The sequence below is a fragment of the Pan troglodytes genome, chromosome 2, assembly GCF_028858775.2.
Source record: "Pan troglodytes isolate AG18354 chromosome 2, NHGRI_mPanTro3-v2.0_pri, whole genome shotgun sequence".
Taxonomy (NCBI): Eukaryota; Metazoa; Chordata; class Mammalia; order Primates; family Hominidae; genus Pan; species Pan troglodytes.
In genome coordinates this window covers 139271864-139290521 of record NC_086015.1, presented here as the reverse complement: position 1 = coordinate 139290521, position 18658 = coordinate 139271864, and the positions used below count along the sequence as shown (strand labels likewise).

The 18658-nt window shown below is 41.7% G+C and overlaps 1 protein-coding gene across 5 annotated transcripts in view; it reads right to left on the bottom strand.

Annotated features, from left to right (window-relative positions):
* Nucleotides 1-18658, bottom strand: part of PPP2R3A (protein phosphatase 2 regulatory subunit B''alpha) — a 181998-nt gene that overhangs the window by 97078 nt on the left and 66262 nt on the right. For all 5 annotated transcript variants that reach the window (XM_003310043.5, XM_001153482.6, XM_054682260.2 and 2 more), the window contains 2 exons: nucleotides 9907-10010; nucleotides 1478-1580 (listed from right to left, as the gene is read on the bottom strand). In XM_003310043.5, the coding sequence (XP_003310091.1) occupies nucleotides 1478-1580; nucleotides 9907-10010 (207 nt within the window). The remainder of the gene's footprint in view (nucleotides 1-1477; nucleotides 1581-9906; nucleotides 10011-18658) is intronic.

Sequence of the window (18658 nt, the reverse complement as noted above, 5' to 3'; positions counted from 1 at the left end):
AAGTAGTGAGTAGGGAGCTCACCCCTACTTGAAAGGGAAGCAGACAATACAAGCAAGGAGAATTGAAGGCAGAGATAGGAAAGCATAAGGGAACATGGCAGCAGGAGATTTCTGCAGAGTAGAAGACCTCTTAGTGTCAGGAAAAAGAAAGAGAAGTCTGTGGGTGATAGGAGCAAAGGGACCCTGCTGCCTGGCAACACCCTAGGGGGGCAGCTAAAACCTTAAAAGAAAACAGCTGTGTGTGCATCTAGGCAGACGGGCCATGGGTATCTTCACCAAAGGTTCCGGGGCTTGACACATGGCACAGAAGCAGCAAAGACCTCTGGATCTGAAGGGAATCTGCTAGCCAAAGATGGCTGATGTCTCAGCAGTAACTCCCAACCCTAATGCTTTGGTACCGTGTAAGACCTCAGAACTGTGGCACAGCTCCAGGCTGAGAAACCTCAGGAAGGTCTGAGGTTAAAAGTATCCGCCAACCTGGTAAATGAAGGCTAAAGTTAGAAATTCAAATCCAGAAACTTATACTTCTGATAGATCTGACGTTTATTCAGGTCTGAGACTTATCCTTTTTTTACATGTATAATATATGGATATACAACACACAGAGTTTAAAATTTCATACACAGAAAAGGAAAAATGAGAAGTACAGTGCCATTGTTTTATCTGGTTCCATCAGTGAAAGCTGCTCCCTATAAATGAGTTTTCTAGATAAGTACATATAGAGTCTATGCTCCTAAAATAAATTACTAATCTCAGCTGAAATCTGGTAATGGGATTGGGACTACTGCCATTATCCTAAATTACTCCCAGACTAGAGTACATTTAGAGCTTTTGGGTCTTTTTTTTCTCTTAGTGTTTCTTACTCTCCTCACTACCTTTGTAGTCTGGTGGTGTAGTCTGGTTTTTGCAGCTCTCCATGCACTTGATTCTAGTTATCCTCTTTCCCTTCTCCTATTCTAATTTTCTGTTTCAAATATATCTTGGGTTGAAGAATCAGGAAACCAAGCATTTAAAAACTGTACTTAAATAAAGGGTCAGGAGGCAGTGAGTGAAGACCCCAGAGTTCGTGAGAGTGATCCTGGTTACATCATGACCTTTTCTTTCTTTCTACCAGGTTCTTAGCTATGTTCTACGCTAACAGAGAAGTTATCTTCTTGCATTCTATCATTTCAGAAGGTGCTTCAGTGATTGCTGTGGGTGGGCAAGGGGGAGGATGAGTGGCCCCTCTCCTCTGCTTCAGTGGGAGTAGCCCTGAAGGAGTAGCTCTTTTACTACTATGGGTTCTGTTTTAGATTTCATTTAACGAGATTTCATTTAACGAGAGGATCTTACTGCTAAAACAAGTTTGAAGACCACTCTTCTAGAATCTGATATCTAGATCTGTGTAGCTCAATTGACATGTTATAGTTGTAAATTTTAAACGAAACTGCTGAAACTCCAAAATTAGAACCCATTTTCAAAAGGAGATGAAAATTACCTGAAGTAGAGGGATGAAATCCTCCTGTTCTAGAGAGCTGCAGTTGGGCTTTGCTAGAAGACAGATGAATTTAGAGGCATCATCATGATGGTTATTCAGCAACCTATAAAAGAAACAACTGCTTAGGAAGATTAGTTCCTCTGAACAAACAATGACAATAACATCAATAGTAATTTCAGTTTGATCTGAAGGCCACTCAGATCAACAATCAAGTAAGGAATTTACATAATCAAAGGATGTTTTAGAATGATGAGCTGTCTATAAGGTTGGATGAGTACTAAAGTCTATTAGACCCTCTTCCCTTCCAGGGGTCTCAGCATGAAGTAATAAGGCCTTGACCTTGATGGTAAAACGGAAACAGGAAGGAACAGCTGTCTAAAGCATTTTCAGGAAACATTCCTCAGGACTCCAGTAACCTCATCTAGTATTCCAAGCACCCAATGGTTCAAGCTAGAAACTTGGGAGTCGTCATGAACTTCTCCCTTCCTTTTACCCCCAACCTATCAACTACCATGTTGTTTCATTTCTACCAAATTTGCCTCTTTCTGTCTCCCACTGCCAATATCCATGCTTAGGCACTTGTTTGTTGCTTGATATTTCTGAGTAACATATTTGATCACGTCATTGTCCAAATTAAAATTCTTCTGTCAAGTAGGCTAAAGTCCCAGCTTTTTTTTTTTTTTTTTTTTTTTGAGACGGAGTTTTGCTCTTTTCACCCAGGCTGGAGTGCAGTGGCACAATCTCAGCTCACTGCAGCCTCCGCCTCCTGGGTTCAACCATTTCTCCTGCCTCAGCCTCCAGAGTAGCTGGAACTATAGGCGCATGCCACCACGCCTGGCTAGTTTTTGTATTTTTAGTAGAGACGGGGGTTTCACCATGTTGGCCAGGATGTTCTTGATCTCCTGACCTTGTGATCCGCCTGCCTCGGCTTCCCAAAGTGCTGGGATTACAGGCGTGAGCCACGGCACCTGGCCTAAAGTCCTAGCTTCTTGACCTGACATAGAAGGGCCTCCAGAATCTGATCCTACCTGCTCATGTCCCCTTCTCTTACCATTCCTGCACTTGTGGTTGCACAAATGTTCCATGCCTTCTCACACCAGGCATTTGTAAATGCTACCGTCCTTACCACAATACCCTTTTCCCTTACTTCACCTTCCAGGAACTCTTGCTGGCCTCCTGTGTCCTTCCATGTGCTTATTATTTCTGTCATGGCTGTTCCACAATAGCATAACCTTATTGGAATAACTTTTTTTTTTTCAACTTTTATTATAGGTACAGGGGTACATGTACGGGTTTGTTACAAAGTATACTGAGTGATGTAGAGGTCTGGAGTATGAACGAATCCATCTCTCAGGTAGTGAGCATAGTACCAATAGCTAGTTTTTCAGCCCTTGCTCCCTCCATCCCTACCCTTTCTTGTATTCCCCAGTGTCTACTGTTCTCATCTTTTTTTTTTTTTTTGAGACGGAGTCTCGCTCTGTTGCCTACGCTGGAGTGCAGTGGCGCAATCTCGGCTCACTGCAAGCTCTGCCTTCTGGGTTCACGCCATTCTCCTGCCTCAGCCTCCCAAGTAGCTGGGACTACAGGCACCCGCCACCACACCCGCCTAATTTTTTTTTTGTATTTTTAGTAGAGACAGGGTTTCACTGTGTTAGCCAGGATGGTATCGATCTCCTGACCTCGTGATCCACTCACCTCGGCCTCCGAAAGTGCTGGGATTACAGGCGTGAGCCACCACGCCCGGCCTGTTCTCATCTTTACGTCCATGTGTACTTGATGTTTAGCTCCCACTTACAAGTGAGAACATATGGTATTTGGTTTTCTGTTTCTGCGAATTTGCTTAGGATAATGGTCTCCAGCTGCATCCATGTTGCTACAAAGAACAAGACTTCATTCTTTTTTATGGCTGCTTAGTAGTCCATGGTGTACCTGTACCACATTTTCTTTATCCAGTCCACCATTGATGGGCATGTATGTTGATTCCAGGTCTTTGCAATTGTGAACAGTGCTTCATTGAACATATGGGTGCATAAGTCTTTTTGGTAGAATGACTTATTTTTCTTTGGGTATATACCCAGTAATAGAACTACTGGATTGAAATGTAAACTCTGTTCTTTGAGAAATCTCCAAACTGCTCCATGGAGTTCAGCCATGTCCACCTCTTTAGTGAGACTGGGGATATTTCTGTGGACTATATCCTCATACGTTTTCCAAGTTGCGTACTCTCGCTCCTTCTCTCTCAGGAATGCCAATGAGTTATAGGTTTGGTCTCTTTACATAATCCCATATTTCTGAGAGTTTTCATTTTTTAAAATTCTTTTTTATTTTTGTCTGCCTGCATTGATTCAAAGGAGTGGTCTTTGAGCTCTGAGACTCTTTCCTCAGATTGATCTGTTGTTATTAATGCTTCTAGTTGTATTATGGAATTCCCGTAGTAAATTTTTCAATTCTAGAAGTTCAGTTTGGTTCTTTCTTAAAATGGCTGTGTCATCTTTCAACTCTTGGATCATTTTACTGTTTTCCCTGGATTGAGTTTCAACTTTCTCCTGTATTTCATTGAGCTTTCTTACCATCCGGATTCTGAATTCTGTCATTTCAGCTGCTTTAATTTGATTAACAACCATTGCTGGGGAGCTAGTGAGATCATTTGGAGGTAAGAACACACTCTGGGTTTTAGAATTGCCAGAGTTCTTGTGCTGGTTCCTTCTCATCTGTGAGGGCAGGTGTTCCTTTATCTTTTGATGTTGCTGTCCTTTGTCCTTTGGATGGAGCTTTTTTGTTTTTACTTTATTTCCCTTGAGGGTTTGACTGTGGTGCAAGCTGAGTATAGCCAACTGGCTTTATTTCTGCATGCTTTCAGAGGGCCAAGGCTCTGTATGGAATCTCTTCCGGATTTCTTTTTTTTTTTTTTTGAGACGGAGTTTCACTCTTGTTGCCTAGGCTGGAGTGCAACAGCGCAACCTCGGCTCACTGCAACCTCTGCCTCCCAGGTTCAAATGATTCTCCCGCTTCAGCCTCCGGAGTAGCTGGGATTATAGGTGCCCATCACTATGCCCGGCTAATTTTTTGTATTTTTAGTAGAGATGGGGTTTCACCATGTTGGCCAGGCTGGTCTCGAACTCCTGACCCTCAGGTGATCCACCTGCCTTGGCCTCCCAACGTGCTGGGATTACAGTTTTCTGTCTTTCTTGAGACAAAGTCTGGCTCTGTCACCAAGGCTGGAGTACAATGGCGTGAACACAGCTCACTGCAGCCTCAACCTTCTGGGCTCAAGTGATCCTCCTGCCTCAGCCTCCCAAGCAGCTGGAACCACAGGTTCATACCATCATGCCTGGCTAATTTTTTTGTAGAGACAGAGTCTTGCCATGTTGCCTAGGCTGGTCTTGAACTCCTAGGCTCATGCAATCTTACTGCCTCGGCCTCCCAAAGTGCTGGGATTACAGGTATGAGTCACTGTGCCTGGCCTGTATGGGATCTTTATTTGTGGCCAGAATCCTGTACTGGGTTTTCTCAGGCAATTCATGCTGGAATTTTTTGGTGCTGTAATTCAAGCTGTAACCTGGGAGATGGCATTTAATAGTAAGGGCTACCAGGTAGACTGCAGGTTAGGGGTATGTCTGTGGGTGGTCTGTTCATGCAGTAGGTCAAGGGTGAGGGATCCCTGGGTAGGGTGATGCTGCCTTGGCTGTGCAGCTGGTGTGGTGCCCACAGCCTAGGTTTTTTTGGCCAGCAGATAGCAGTGAGAACTTCCCAGCTTGTGCTTCCTTGACAGGTCTCCTGGTTACTGCCCAGAATTTGGCCCAACCAGCTAGTTTGTCACAAGACTTCTGCACCCAGATCACTGGGCTATTAGGTGTTCCAGACTGCCAGGCTCCCTTGGGTAGAGGCTGTGGCCCAGTTCCTGTGCCAGCCCATTAATCCATACCTCACTTTTCCCAGTGCTCTGAGAGTGAGGGCTCTTCCGCCACTTGAGTTCCAACCACAAGTCTCAGCTTGGCACTCCTGGACTGTGTGCTCTAACCCTGGGGGCCTGGGACCAGGCCTGTAGCTTAGTTCTCTGGCTCCCTGAGGTCAAGCACCAGCTGTGCTGGGTGAGCCAAGGTGCTCCCAGGCCACCAGTAAAAGCGCTCCACTGGGGGCCACTGGCAAAAGCGCTCTCGCAGGGGAGTGGAGGCTGTGCTGTGTGCCTGCTCCTATGGGAGAAGCCAGACAGGAGCCCTGGGAGGGGGTGGTGGACAGGGGAGTGCACGGATCAGATATGCCCTGGTCCTGTGGGAAAGACAGCCCTGCTCTCTCCAGGTCTGGCAGTCAACAAAGGTTAGAGCCTCTTAGAGGAATATGGAGAGCCTTGGGGGATAGGTGCCTATGGTTGTGTTTTGTTGCAGCTGTTCCCATGCAAAACCCCATGGGCTCTGTGTAGCCTCGAGCTCTGTCTCTGCCAGCTCTCCAAGCAGTTTTCCCTGCCAACTCAAACGTCCATGGTGGCTGTGGGATCTCTTGCAGCTAGAATCCCAGATGTCCACAGTGACAGTGGCCTGCTCTGCAGTTACTTCTTTCACCCCTTCCTTAGGAGCCATTCAGAGCCCATGCAGGGTTCTCAGTTTCCTCCCTCTTCAGCCTCAGTGACTGCATCATCTCTCCACTGACTCTCAGTGCTTTCTCTTAAAAGATCTGTTCAAAGTATGCTGGTTTACTCAATATTTTGGTTTCTCTTGGTAGGAAAGGGAAGCTCTCCCTGGCTGTGTCTTCTTGGCCATCTTAACATCCTTGTCTTTTTTTTTTTTTTCTTTTTTTGGAGACAGGGTCTCATTCTGTTGTCAAGGCTGTGGTACAGTCTCATGATCATAGCTTACTGCAGCCTCAAACTCCTAGGCTCAAGCAATCCTCCCAAGTAGCTAGGATTACAGGTGCAGGCCAGCACACATGGCTTGGTGTAACTCTTTCACTAGACTGTAAGCTCCTTACAGGGTATAAAACTGTCTTACTTTCTTTGTATCCCAACCGCCCTCAAGACCAGACACAATACCTGGCATATAGTTAGCATTCAACAAGTGATTAAGGAAGAAAAATAAGAAAATGTTTTTGATCAAACAGATGTATACTTCATTTGTGCTTATTAGAGCTATACTATGATTTTTATACTTATTCTCCATAACATTCCTCAACATGCTTAAGGCTCCTAAAGTTAAATAAACACATGTTTCAGAAAAAGATTCACGCAATAGATGCTAATAGGAGCCACCTCTCAGGATTAGAAAATGGGTGGGATGATCACAATAGAAAAACAGTGAGGTCTTTCAAAAGAACTACTTATATATATAAAACAGAATAGTAAGATATAAAAACAGCAGAGACATGACAGATGAGAGCTACTCTGAGAGGACAAAGCGAAATCAGAAATGGTCTTTTGCTGTGAAATAGAAAGAAAAGGTGAATTACAATTTTCTGCCAGTGTTACTGGCTGGTCAACTCTATGGCAGGAGAAAAGATGATAAAAGTCATGAAAGCTAAAGAATGAAGGTAAGCATAGCTATTCTAAACTAGCATCTTTCAGAACTTTTAGGACAAAATGTTATTTTGTTAATGGACAAATGATACATTGATATGAAAAGGTAAAAGAAAGTAAAGCATAATAAAGCTGAAGCAATATTATTGATTCCATTTGAGATGAGTTCTGCCCAAAAGCTGATACTCTAGGACCTCAAAAAGAAATGCTATGGAGCAATGTCTTTCTCCTAAAAATGTCCTGACTATAAGAAGAATATATGTCAGAGTATAGACATGAAATGGGCAGCGGCACAGGGAAAGGAAGTGGAACAGAGCCCTTTGGAGGAGAGATACTGAGGCCTCCACCCCATGAGCAGTCTGACATGAGAGAAATTATTTCCCTATATTCTGTTTTTTTTTGAGATGGAGTCTCGTTCTGTCGCCCAGGCTGGAGTGCAGAGGCGCGATCTCGGCTCACTGCAAGCTCCGCCTCCTGGGTTCCCACGATTCTCCTGCCTCAGCCTCCTGAGTAGCTGGGACTACAGGTGCCCGCCATCTCGCCCGGCTAATTTTTTGCATTTTTAGTAGAGATGGGGTTTCACTGTGTTAGCCAGGATGGTCTCAATCTCCTGACCTCGGGATCTGCCGGCCTTGGCCTCGCAGAGTGCTGGGATTACAGGCGTGAGCCACCACGCCCGGCCATTTCCCTATATTCTTATGACTTTTATATTTGACTCTTTTTTTTTTTTAAGATTATGTAGAGCTACTGGAGCAAATCAGCATATATATGTATTCTCCAAAATGTTTTAATTCTGTATAATTACCTGTTAGCAATTTTTTTATTTGAAAGTTTTAATATACTATACTTGAGCCCACATTGCTTTATGCAAATGTTACAATTTGTAAAAAAAAAAAAAAAAAAAAAAAAAAATTACAAAACTAAACACGTCTTCTCCAAGGTCAACATGGTAACTCACACCACCATGTTTAGCTGCTTAGTCTCCCAAAATAGCCACACTTGGGGCTCCCTTCAAGCACCCTGGCTTTTAAAAGACATTTTAAGAGCTCAAAGAGGAGTTTCCACTAGAGGGCACTCAAACCATTTTAATATCTGACTGTAAAATAACACTTTAATTTAGAGACACACTCATCTATTCATAGAATTTTTCTGATGAAAAAAAGACAGGGATAGTTGCTCATGCTATATAACTTCATAAGCAATTTTCCTGCAGTTAACCAAAATGGAGACTTGTACTTCATGTCTTTCCCCCGCTTTTTGCGTTTTGCAGAAATGTCTTCCTTACAGATAAAATTTAAACAATTCATCTGAATAAAATACAGCTATTGTGGTGGTGGCTATGATCTATCCACCAACATACACTCTTTTTAAAAAAATTTTTTTATTTTTAAGTTCCAAGGTACATGCGCAGGATGTGCACGTCTGTTACATAGATAAACACGTGCTGTGGCGGTGTGCTGCACCTATCAACCCATCACCTAGGTATTAAGCCCAATATGCATTAGCTATTTTTCCTAATGCTCTCCCTTCCCTCACCCCACCCCGACAGGCCCCAGTGTGTGCTGTTCCCCTCCCTGTGTCCATGTGTTCTCATTGTTCAGTTCCCACTTATGAGAATACCCTCCACCAACATAGACTCTTTAGTTCTCATGTGATGTATGAAGAACTTGAACTTGACCTGCTGCTAGATTTTTAAAAATAAGAATACATTTATTAATCACCTACTATATTCTCAAGCATTATCCTATTAAGGGCTTTTAGCTGAAATGAAGAAATTAGAAAGAATCTGTCTGTTCAATCTGCTGCTATTATAGGTTGATGTTAAATAATAATAACAATAGGTGAGTAGCATTTCCCAATAGTTTAGCAGGAAGGATATTTAGCTCAGAAAAGGCGAGAAGAACATGCATAACAAGGGTGCTGATCAGTTAAAAGAGGCAGAAGGGGCAAGCTGTGATACTTAGCTAAGATGTATAAATATACCAAGAAATAACTCCTAAAGAAGAAAGAAGGGAGAAAAAAGAGATAAAGAAGAAAGATGTTGGGTTTGAATTCAAGAAAATTTGTCAGAATGTTAGAATCCAGGAAAAGCTTGATAAATATACTAGTCCTTCAGTTCCTTAACTGGAGCTTTCAAAAGGTAATGATTAAAATCTATTAGAATTCAGTATTTCTAACAAATCAACCATATATAATTCTAAATTGGATCATATGGGAATGAAAATGTATTTCCCATGCGACACATCTGATTTGCCCCCCATAAAGGGGAGTTCTTATTTGCTTATTTCACTGCTGCCAGATTCAAATCCTGAGACCCAAATTTAACAAGTAAAACTGGCTGGGTGTGGGGTTCACACCTATAATCTCAGCACTTTGGGCAGCTGAGCTGGGAGGACTGCTTAAGGCCAGGAGTTTATGACCAGCCTGGGCAACAGAGTGAGATCCAGTCTCTATAAAAATTAGCCAGGTGTGGTGGTGCCTGCCTGTAGTCCCAGCTACTTAGGAGGCTGAGGTAGGATTATCACTTGAGCCCAAGAGTTTGGGGCTGCAGTGAGCTATGATTGGGTCTCTGCACACTAGCCTGGGCAAAAAAGTGACATTCTGTCTCAAAAAAATAAATAAATAAATAAATAAAAATAAAGAACAACAAGAAAAACCAAGTAAAACTAATAAACTATCAAATAGTTTTTAAAGAAAGATTTCTGCAGATCTGCTTTACTGTTTTTTAAAGAGGTTAGATAAAGGCTTGTGGCAAAGAACTTGCATGTGAGTATAAATGGTTGTAAATCATTGAATTTTCCTTGTTGATATAAAGAGTAAAGGGAAAATGTATAAATGAGTAAAATAGGTGACCTTTAGAAAGCATGTCATGAGGGTCACACAATTCTTTGCCTAGCTCCAGAGAGACTGCTCACATACTTACTTTCTCCACATGGCAATGAATGACTGTGCTGTCACAAATCCTGTCTTCTCTCCCCCTGCAGCCCTGAACATGGGGGCTTTCCAATAGAGAGGACAGCCACAGACCTGCAAATAGAAAACACATACAGGGTAAGCCAACAGGGAATGAAGAGATGACACAGCCAAAGAAAAGATCTTTGTGGCTTTTACCCTTCATGCCACAGTGGATGGAAGAGCCCTCAGGAGAACAAAACTGGAGCATAGGAAAATATATCAACTAGGGTAGATTCAGAGAGAGGCAGAGGGGAAACAAAATAAGAGAACATGTTCAATGAAGAAAACAGAAATTCATTTATGTTTTCTCCAAGTCCATTTAAAGTGATTCCCTCCTCCAACCTGACAGTTAAAGCAAACAGCATCCCTTCCCACCACTTTCTTCTTTTTTGAGACGGAGTCATGCTCTGTTGCCCAGGCTGGAGTGCAGTGACACAATCTCAGCTCACTGCAACCTCTGCCTCCTAGGTTTAAGCAATTCTCCTGACTCAGCCTCCTGAGTAGCTGGGATTACAAGTGCCCACCACCACACCTGGCAAATTTTTGTATTTTTAGTAGAGATGGAATTTCACCATGTTGGCCAGGCTGGTCTTGACCTTCCGATCTCAAATGATCCACCTGCCTCAGCCTCCCAAAGTGCTGGGATTACAGGCGTGAGCCACTACACTTGGCTTACCACTCTTATAAATTTACTACCTTCTAGAAAGAAAAAGAAATGACTGAATGTCACAGTTGTAATATATGTCCTTCATTCATTCCTTAAGCAGAAAAATACAGCCACCTTTATTACTTGGTCACTTCGTGTTAATATTCCACTACCTATCTCCTTCTCTCTCCTTTGCCTATTATGTTATTAAGTCCCAGGTTCAAGAAGAACCAGAAAATCCTAGACTGCTCAAGAAAACAGCTATCATATCTATTTAAATGGTTATAATTCAGGTAAAAGATGAAAGGTAAAATGCTATAATTTATTTATATATTAGAGGCTACCACAAATGATTACAAAGCCTTAGGAAAGACTGGAAATGAATATAAAACAATTTTAGTACCCTAAAAGGTATTGATTTTTCTCGATAAAAAGCTCTTCCTTTCAATTAAAAAAAACCTGAAGGAGAAAAAATTCTCTATGAAAAGGGAGGTAAATTTAGTAAGAACTCTCTTTCTCATGAGAGTAAAAGGACAATTTTTTTTTTAATTGAAAGGAAGAGGTCCCCAAGTCCCAGGCCATGGACACATGGAGAGGTACCAGTCCGTGGCCTGTTAGGAACTGGGCCACACAGCAGGAGGTGAAGGGCGGGTGAGCGAGCAGTACCACCTGAGCTCCACCTCCTGTCAGATCAGTGGCAGCATCAGATTGTTATAGGAGAGTGAACCCTATCGTGAACTGTGCATGCAAGGGATCTAGGTTGTGCACTCTATCTAACGCATGCCTGAGGATCTGAGGCAGAACAGTTTCATCCTGAAACTACCCCCACTCTACCCCCATCCATGGAAAAACTGTCTTCCACAAAGCTAGTCCCTGGTGCCAAAAAGGTTGGGGACCGCTGCTGTAAGTAATAATACAATCGTTACTATTAGCAAAGAAATAGTCTCCAAATCATCTCAATTTCTACACACACAGAAAACATATCCCAAATGAGGAACTCTTCAACAAGTCACATTTTGTTATGAGATAAATATGTTATTATTCACATTAGACCCAGGATCTGTTGTGCCCTCATCATTCTACAGAGGAAAAGCCTCTCCTCTAGAGGAAGACTAGATGTGCATCCACCTTAGGCTTAGGTGAAGCTGCTCCTGGTGTGAGACTTCAGTGCACAGGGGACCCCCACAGGAGCCTGAAGAGTACCTAGTCTGACATTAGTTATCCTGAAAGAACACCCAGGCTGCTGGGTTCATGGAGATATGGAAGGCAAGATTCAAGCCAAGGGAGGTAAGGACAGGGCAGAAATAAGAGGCTGCTACTGCCAGGGCCACTAAAGCATGTCTGCAAGCAGAGCAGAATTTAAGATTTTTTAAGTCCAGAGGTCGAATATCTCATACCTCCACTGGGGTCAAGAATCAGGGAAAGGTGTTGCTTAGCAACCATGTGATTTTGTTTATTGTATACATAATTATTACCAAGGTGCAAAGCTCACAATTAATATACTCTGGCTGTATAAGCTGTTGAATCCACTTTCCCCAATCCTAGACTCTCCTTTCATGCAGAATGGTGGTTTGCCAAGAAAATGCTCTTAGACAGTCTGAGTGATGGGCTAGTGGCAACTACTGGGAAAGAATCGTCTGTATCATGGAGGCAGGGTGAATGGAGCCACAAACAGACGGTGTGCGGAGACGCTGGAACTGGCTTACCAAAGTGCTTCAAACTCCCACCATTAGAGTCACTCATGAATTTTTCAGAACTGGAAGGGATCAGGAATCTTTTAACTTCCTGATCAGAAACACTTCCAGGGGCTGTGTGCTTACCACCTTCTGTGGGGTAACTTCCACTAACTAAGCAAATTTCATTCTCTTACAGTCTTTTCTCCAGAAGACTCCTATTAAAATGGATATACACCAGCTCATAAGGAGGATTAAGTCTCTGAAGATTAATAAACTTATTATGACCCAAAGGCAAAATCCTCAGAGACAGGGTACAGAACAAAGATGTTCTGAAGTAGACCGGAAAAGGTCAGCCTATTGTTCTCATAGTGGGGTACCCTGAGTAGCCAAGTGTTATACAGCAGGAGGGTATTATGCCCTTGGAAAAATGACAAAGGGAAAAAATGGGAAAGGCAGAATGGTAAGGGCTATGGACATTACACTCTATTAAAAAAAGTATGCTAGCCTGCATCTGCTTAAAAATCAAAGATTTAAGGTAAAAGGAGCCAGGAGATCAATAAGAACCTAAACAGTAAATGGTATTAATCTGAAGGCAAGAAAATAGCACTTTTATTAATAGAAGAGAGAACAAGCTTTTTCTTGTTGAAGTGTGAAGTGTGAATACTGACATTTTTTTTTTTTTTTTTTTTTTACAAAGGAAGAGTGGATAGCAAGTGGGTATACACAGAGATACAGAAAACAGATTTAGGAAACTTATTTTTAGAGGGGGAGGCGAGTCAATATATGGTAATCAAAGTTCTGGAGCAAAGAAAACTTGATCAACACCTACGATTTGATCTAAGAATGGCCAACAAAACAAATAATCCAAAGCAAGGTTGTCTAATGATACACATAGGAGAGGATGATTACCCAATGTTTGTAATCTTCTTTCAACATTTAAAGATGTCTCAGGCTTGTAATTTCATTTGGCCTTCACGTGATCCTCACATAGATGAGGGCAGTTATTTTTTTAATCCCATTTTGCAGATGAAGAAATTCAGGTACAGAGAGGCTACCTTCCAGGCCACAGGTGTGACGGGTAAAGATGGTGCTATGTCAGCCAGAAGACAGGAGCTGTGGGGCTTTGTATGGTTCGGAAAAGAGTCTTATTCTTTTTCCTCAACTTTCTGCTAGAAGTTAAAACTCCATGATGAATCCTTTGGCCCAGTCTCTGAAAAATGCATTTCTTACTGTTTCTCTGTTTCTGTTCCTAAGTTGCTTTCATTTCTCTGAGATTCATTCTCTATTCTTTTCTTCTCTATCATTACTTAAAGCTGTGGAAAAACGTACAAACTACACACTGAGAATTTAACCAGATGTAAGCATTAAGTTCTTCAGGGCTGTTTGAGGTCTAAGATGAATGAACTAAACTTCACCAACAGATGCAGATTCCATAAACACAGAGTTTTCTAGGCACTTAAAAACAGATCCCAGTCTTTACAGCTACACTTGAGTGCCACTAAGAGTAGGCGGCAAACTCAAGCTGGTCTTCCAAATAACTTTATAAACTACAAGAATCCATAAGAACATTCATTTATTGCTCTAACAAACTCTCTCCTCCTTACTCCTTAAAGGTTGCCTCTCTTCTCCTCTTTCCTATGCCAACCTATCATAAGAATATGAACAGTAAGTGCTGGAGACACAGAGCTCACTGCCTGGTACCAGAAAAGACTTGCATGCGTAGTAAAGAATTGTCGAAAATAAGGATGACTTAGTGAGTACTAATAGACTGCAATAGCCAAGTAAAAGCTAAATTAAAAGAGAATTAGGAGTAATAAAAAGTCTCTGAGGACTGAGGGGATCATGGTGGATGGGAGGCAGGACTAGACTGCAGCTCCAACTTGGGACAGACAGAGCAGTGTGTGGAGGCTTGCAGTGAGAATTTTTGCTCCAGAACAACTGCAGGAATAAATCAGGAAACCTGAGAAGACCCACAGACCCCCTGAAGGAAGCGGACTGTTCCTGTGGGACCCAAGAGGCACCCCAATACTGTGCTGGTATACACGGCTGAGAGACCCACAGAGGGTTCACATCACAGGACGCTGTGCAGACAACCCCCAGTAGCAGTCCAGAGCCTGGACTTGCTGGGCGGCTAGATCCAGAAGAGAGAGAACAATCACTACAGCTTGGCTCTCAAGAAGCCACATCCATAGGAAAAGGGGGAGAGTACTAAATCAAGGGAACACCCCGTGGGACAAAAGAATCTGACTAACAGCCTTCAGCCCTAGACTTTCCCTCTGACAGAGCCTACCCATATGGGAAGGAACCAGAAAACCAACTCTGGTTATATGACAAAACAATGTTCTTTAATACCTTCAAAAAATCACACTAGCTCATCAGCAATGGACCCAAACCAAGAAGAAATCCCTGATTTACCTGAAAAAGAATTCAGAAGGTTAGTTATTAAGCTAATCAGGGAGGCACCAGAGAAAGGCAAAGCCCAATATAAGGAAATCCAAAAAATGATACAAGTGAAGGGAAAAATATTCAAGGAAATAGCATAAATAAAAAACAATCAAAACTTCAGGAAACAATGGACACACTTACAGAAATGCAAAATGCTCTGGAAAGTCTCAGCAATGGAACTGAACAAGCAGAAGAAAGAAATTCAGAGCTCAAAGACAAGGTCTTCAAATTAACCCAATCCAACAAAGACAAAGAAAAAAAAAAGAAAATATGAACAAAGCCTCTAAGGAGTCAAGAATTATGTTAAACGACCAAACCTAAGATTGATTGGTGTTCGTGAGGAAGAAGAGAAATTTAAAGTTTGGAAAACATACTTGGGAGAATAATTGAGGAAAACTTCCCCAGCCTTGCTAGAGACCTAGACATCCAAATACAAGAAGCACAAAGAACATCTGGGAAATTCATCACACAAAGATCACTGCCTAGGCACACTGTCATCAGGTAATCTAAAGTTAAGATAAAGGAAAGAATCTTAAGAGTGGTGACACCAAAGTACTAAGTAACCTAAAAAGGAAAACCTATCAGATTAACAGCAGATTTCTCAGCAGAGCCCTACAAGCTAGAAGGAATTGCGGCCCTATCTTCAGCCTCCTCAAACAAAACAATTATCAGCCAAAATTTTGTATCCAGCAAAACTAAGCTTCATATGTAAAGAAAAGATAGTCTTTTTCAGAAAAACAAATGCTGAGAGAATTCGCCACTACCAAGCCACCACTACAAGAACTGATAAAAGGAGCTCTAAATCTTGAAACAAATCCTGGAAACACCCAAAACAGAACCTCTTTAAAGCATAAATCCCACAGGACCTATAAAACAAAAATGCAATTTAAAAAACAAAAACAAAAAACCAAGATATACAGGAAACAAATAGCATGATGAATGGAATGGTACCTCATATCTCACAACTAATGTTGAATGTAAATGGCCTAAATACGCCACTTAAAGATACAGAATTGAAGAATTGATAAGAATTCACCAACCAATTATCTGCTGCCTTCAAGAGACTCACCTAACACATAAGGACTTGCACAAACTTAAGGTAAAGGAGTGGAAAAAGACATTTCAGGCAAATGGACACCAAAAGTGAGGAGTGGCTATTCTTATATCAGACAAACTTTAAAGGAACAACAGTTAAAAAAGAAAAAGAGGGACATTACATAATGATAAAAGGCCTTTTCCAACAGGAAAATACCACAATCCTAAACATATATGCACTAACACTGGAGCTCCCAAATTTATAAAACAATTACTAATAGACCTAAGAAATGAGACAGACAGTTTAACACAACAAGAGTGGGGGACTTCAGTACTCCACTGACAGCACTAAACAGGTCAAGACAGAAAGTCAATAAACAAACAATGGATTTAAACTATACCCTGGAACAAATGGACTTAATAGACATATACAGAACATTCCATCTAACAACTGCAGAATATGCATTCTATTCAACAGCACATGGAACTTTCTCCAAGATAGACCATAGAAGAGGCCACAAAACGAGCCTCAATACATTTAAGAAAATTGAAATTATATCAAGCACTCTCTCAGACTACAGTGGAATAAAACCTGAAATCAACTCCAAAAGGAACCCTCAAAACCATGCAAATACATGGAAATTAAATAACCTGCTCCTGAATGATCACTGGGTCAAAAATGAAATCAAGATGGAAATTAAAACATTCTTCAAACTGAATGACAATAGTGACACAACCTATCAAAACCTCTGGGACACAGCAAAGGCAATGCTAAGAGAAAAGTTCATAGCCCTAAACGCCTACATCAAAAAGTCTGGGCTGGGCGCAGTGGCTCACGCCCATCATCCCAGCACTTTGGGAGGCCGAGGTCGGTGGTTCATGAGGTCAAGAGGTCGAGACCATCCTGGCAAACATGGTGAAACCCTGTCTCTACTAAAAAATACAAAAATTAGCTGGGTGTGGTAGTGCGCACCTGTAGTCCCACCTACTCAGGAGGCTGAGGCAGGAGAATCACTTGAACCCAGGAGGTGCTGGCTGCAGTGAGCCAAGATCACGCCACTGCACTCCGGCCTGGCAACAGAGAGAGATTGTCTCAAAAAAAAAAAAAAAAAAAAAAAAAAGAAAAAAAGTCTGAAAGAGCACAAACAGACAATCTAAGGTCACACCTCAAGGAATTAGAGAAACAAGAATGGAACAAACCAAACCCAAACCCAGCAGGAGAAAGGAAATGACCAGGATCAGAGCAGAACTAAATGAGATTGAAAAAAATAATACAAAAGAAAAAAAATACAAAAAATAAATGAAACAAAAAGCTAGTTCTTTGAAAAGATAAATAAAATTGATAGACCATTAGCAAGACTAACTAAGAAGAGAGAAAATCCAAATAAGCTCAATAAGAAACAAAACAGGAGATATTACAACTGACACCACAGAAATACAGAAGATCATTCAAGGTTACTATGAACACCTTTACACACATAAACTAGAAAACCTAGAAGAGATGGACAAATTCCTGGAAAGATACAACCCTTCTAGCTTAAATCAGGAAGAATTAGATACCCTGAACAGACCAGTAACAAGCAGTGATATTGAAATGGTAGTTTAAAAATTACCAACAAAAAAAGTCAAGGACAGACGGATTCACAGCCGAATTCTACCAGACATTCAAAGAAGAATTGGTACCAATCCTATTGACACTATTCCACAAGACAGAGAAACAGGGAACCCTCCCTAATTCATTATATGAAGCCGGCATCACCCTAATACCAAAACCAGGAAAGGAGGACATAACCAACCAAATAAACAAAAACCTACAGACCAATATCCCTGATGAACACAGATGCTAAAATCCTTAACAAAATACTAGCTAACTGAATCTAACAACATATCAAACAGATAATCCACCATGATTAAGTGGGTTTCATATCAGGGATGCAGGGATGGTTTAACATATGCAAGTCAATAGATGTGATACACCACAAAAACAGAATTAAAAACCAAAATCACATGATCATCTCAATAAATGGAGAAAAAGCATTTGATAAAATCCAGCATCCCTTTATGATGAAAACTCTCAGCAAAATTGGCATACAAGGGACATACCTCAATGTAATAAAAGCCATCTATGACAAGCCCACAGCCAACATAATACTGAATTGGGAAAAGTGGAAAGCATTCCCTCTGAGAACTGGAACAAGACAAGGATGCCCACTCTTACTACTCTTCTTCAACATAGTACTGGAAGTCCTAGTCAGAGCAATCAAACAAGAGAAAGAAATAAAGGGCACCCAAATCAATAAAGAGGAAGTCGGCCGGGTGTGGTAGCTCACGCCTATAATCCCAGCACTTTGGAAGGCTGAGGGGGGCAGATCACGAGGTCAGGAGATCGAGACTATCCTGGCTAACATGGTGAAACCCCGTCTCTACTAAAAACACAAAAAATTAGCTGGGCATGGTGGTGGGTGCCTGTAGTCCCAGCTACTTGGGAGGCTGAGGCAGGAGAATGGTGTCAACCCAGGAGGCAGAGCTTGCAGTCTGCAGTGAGCTGAGATTGAGCCACTGCACTCCAGCCTGGGCGACAGAGCGAGACTCCGTCTCAGGAAAAAAATAATAATAATAAATTAATTAATTAAAAAAAAAAAGAGGAAGTCAAATTCTCGCTGTTTGCTGATGATATGATCGTTTACCCAGAAGATCCTAAAAACTCCTCCAGAAAACTCCTGGAACTGATAAAATAATTCAGCAAAGTTTTCGAAGACAAAATTAATGTACACGAATCAGTAGCTCTTCTATACACCAACAACGAGCAAGCTGAGTATCAAATCAAGAACTCGACCCCTTTTACAACAGCTGCAAAAAACAAACAAACAAACAAAAAGCATACTTAGCAATATACCTAACCAAGGAGGTGAAAGACC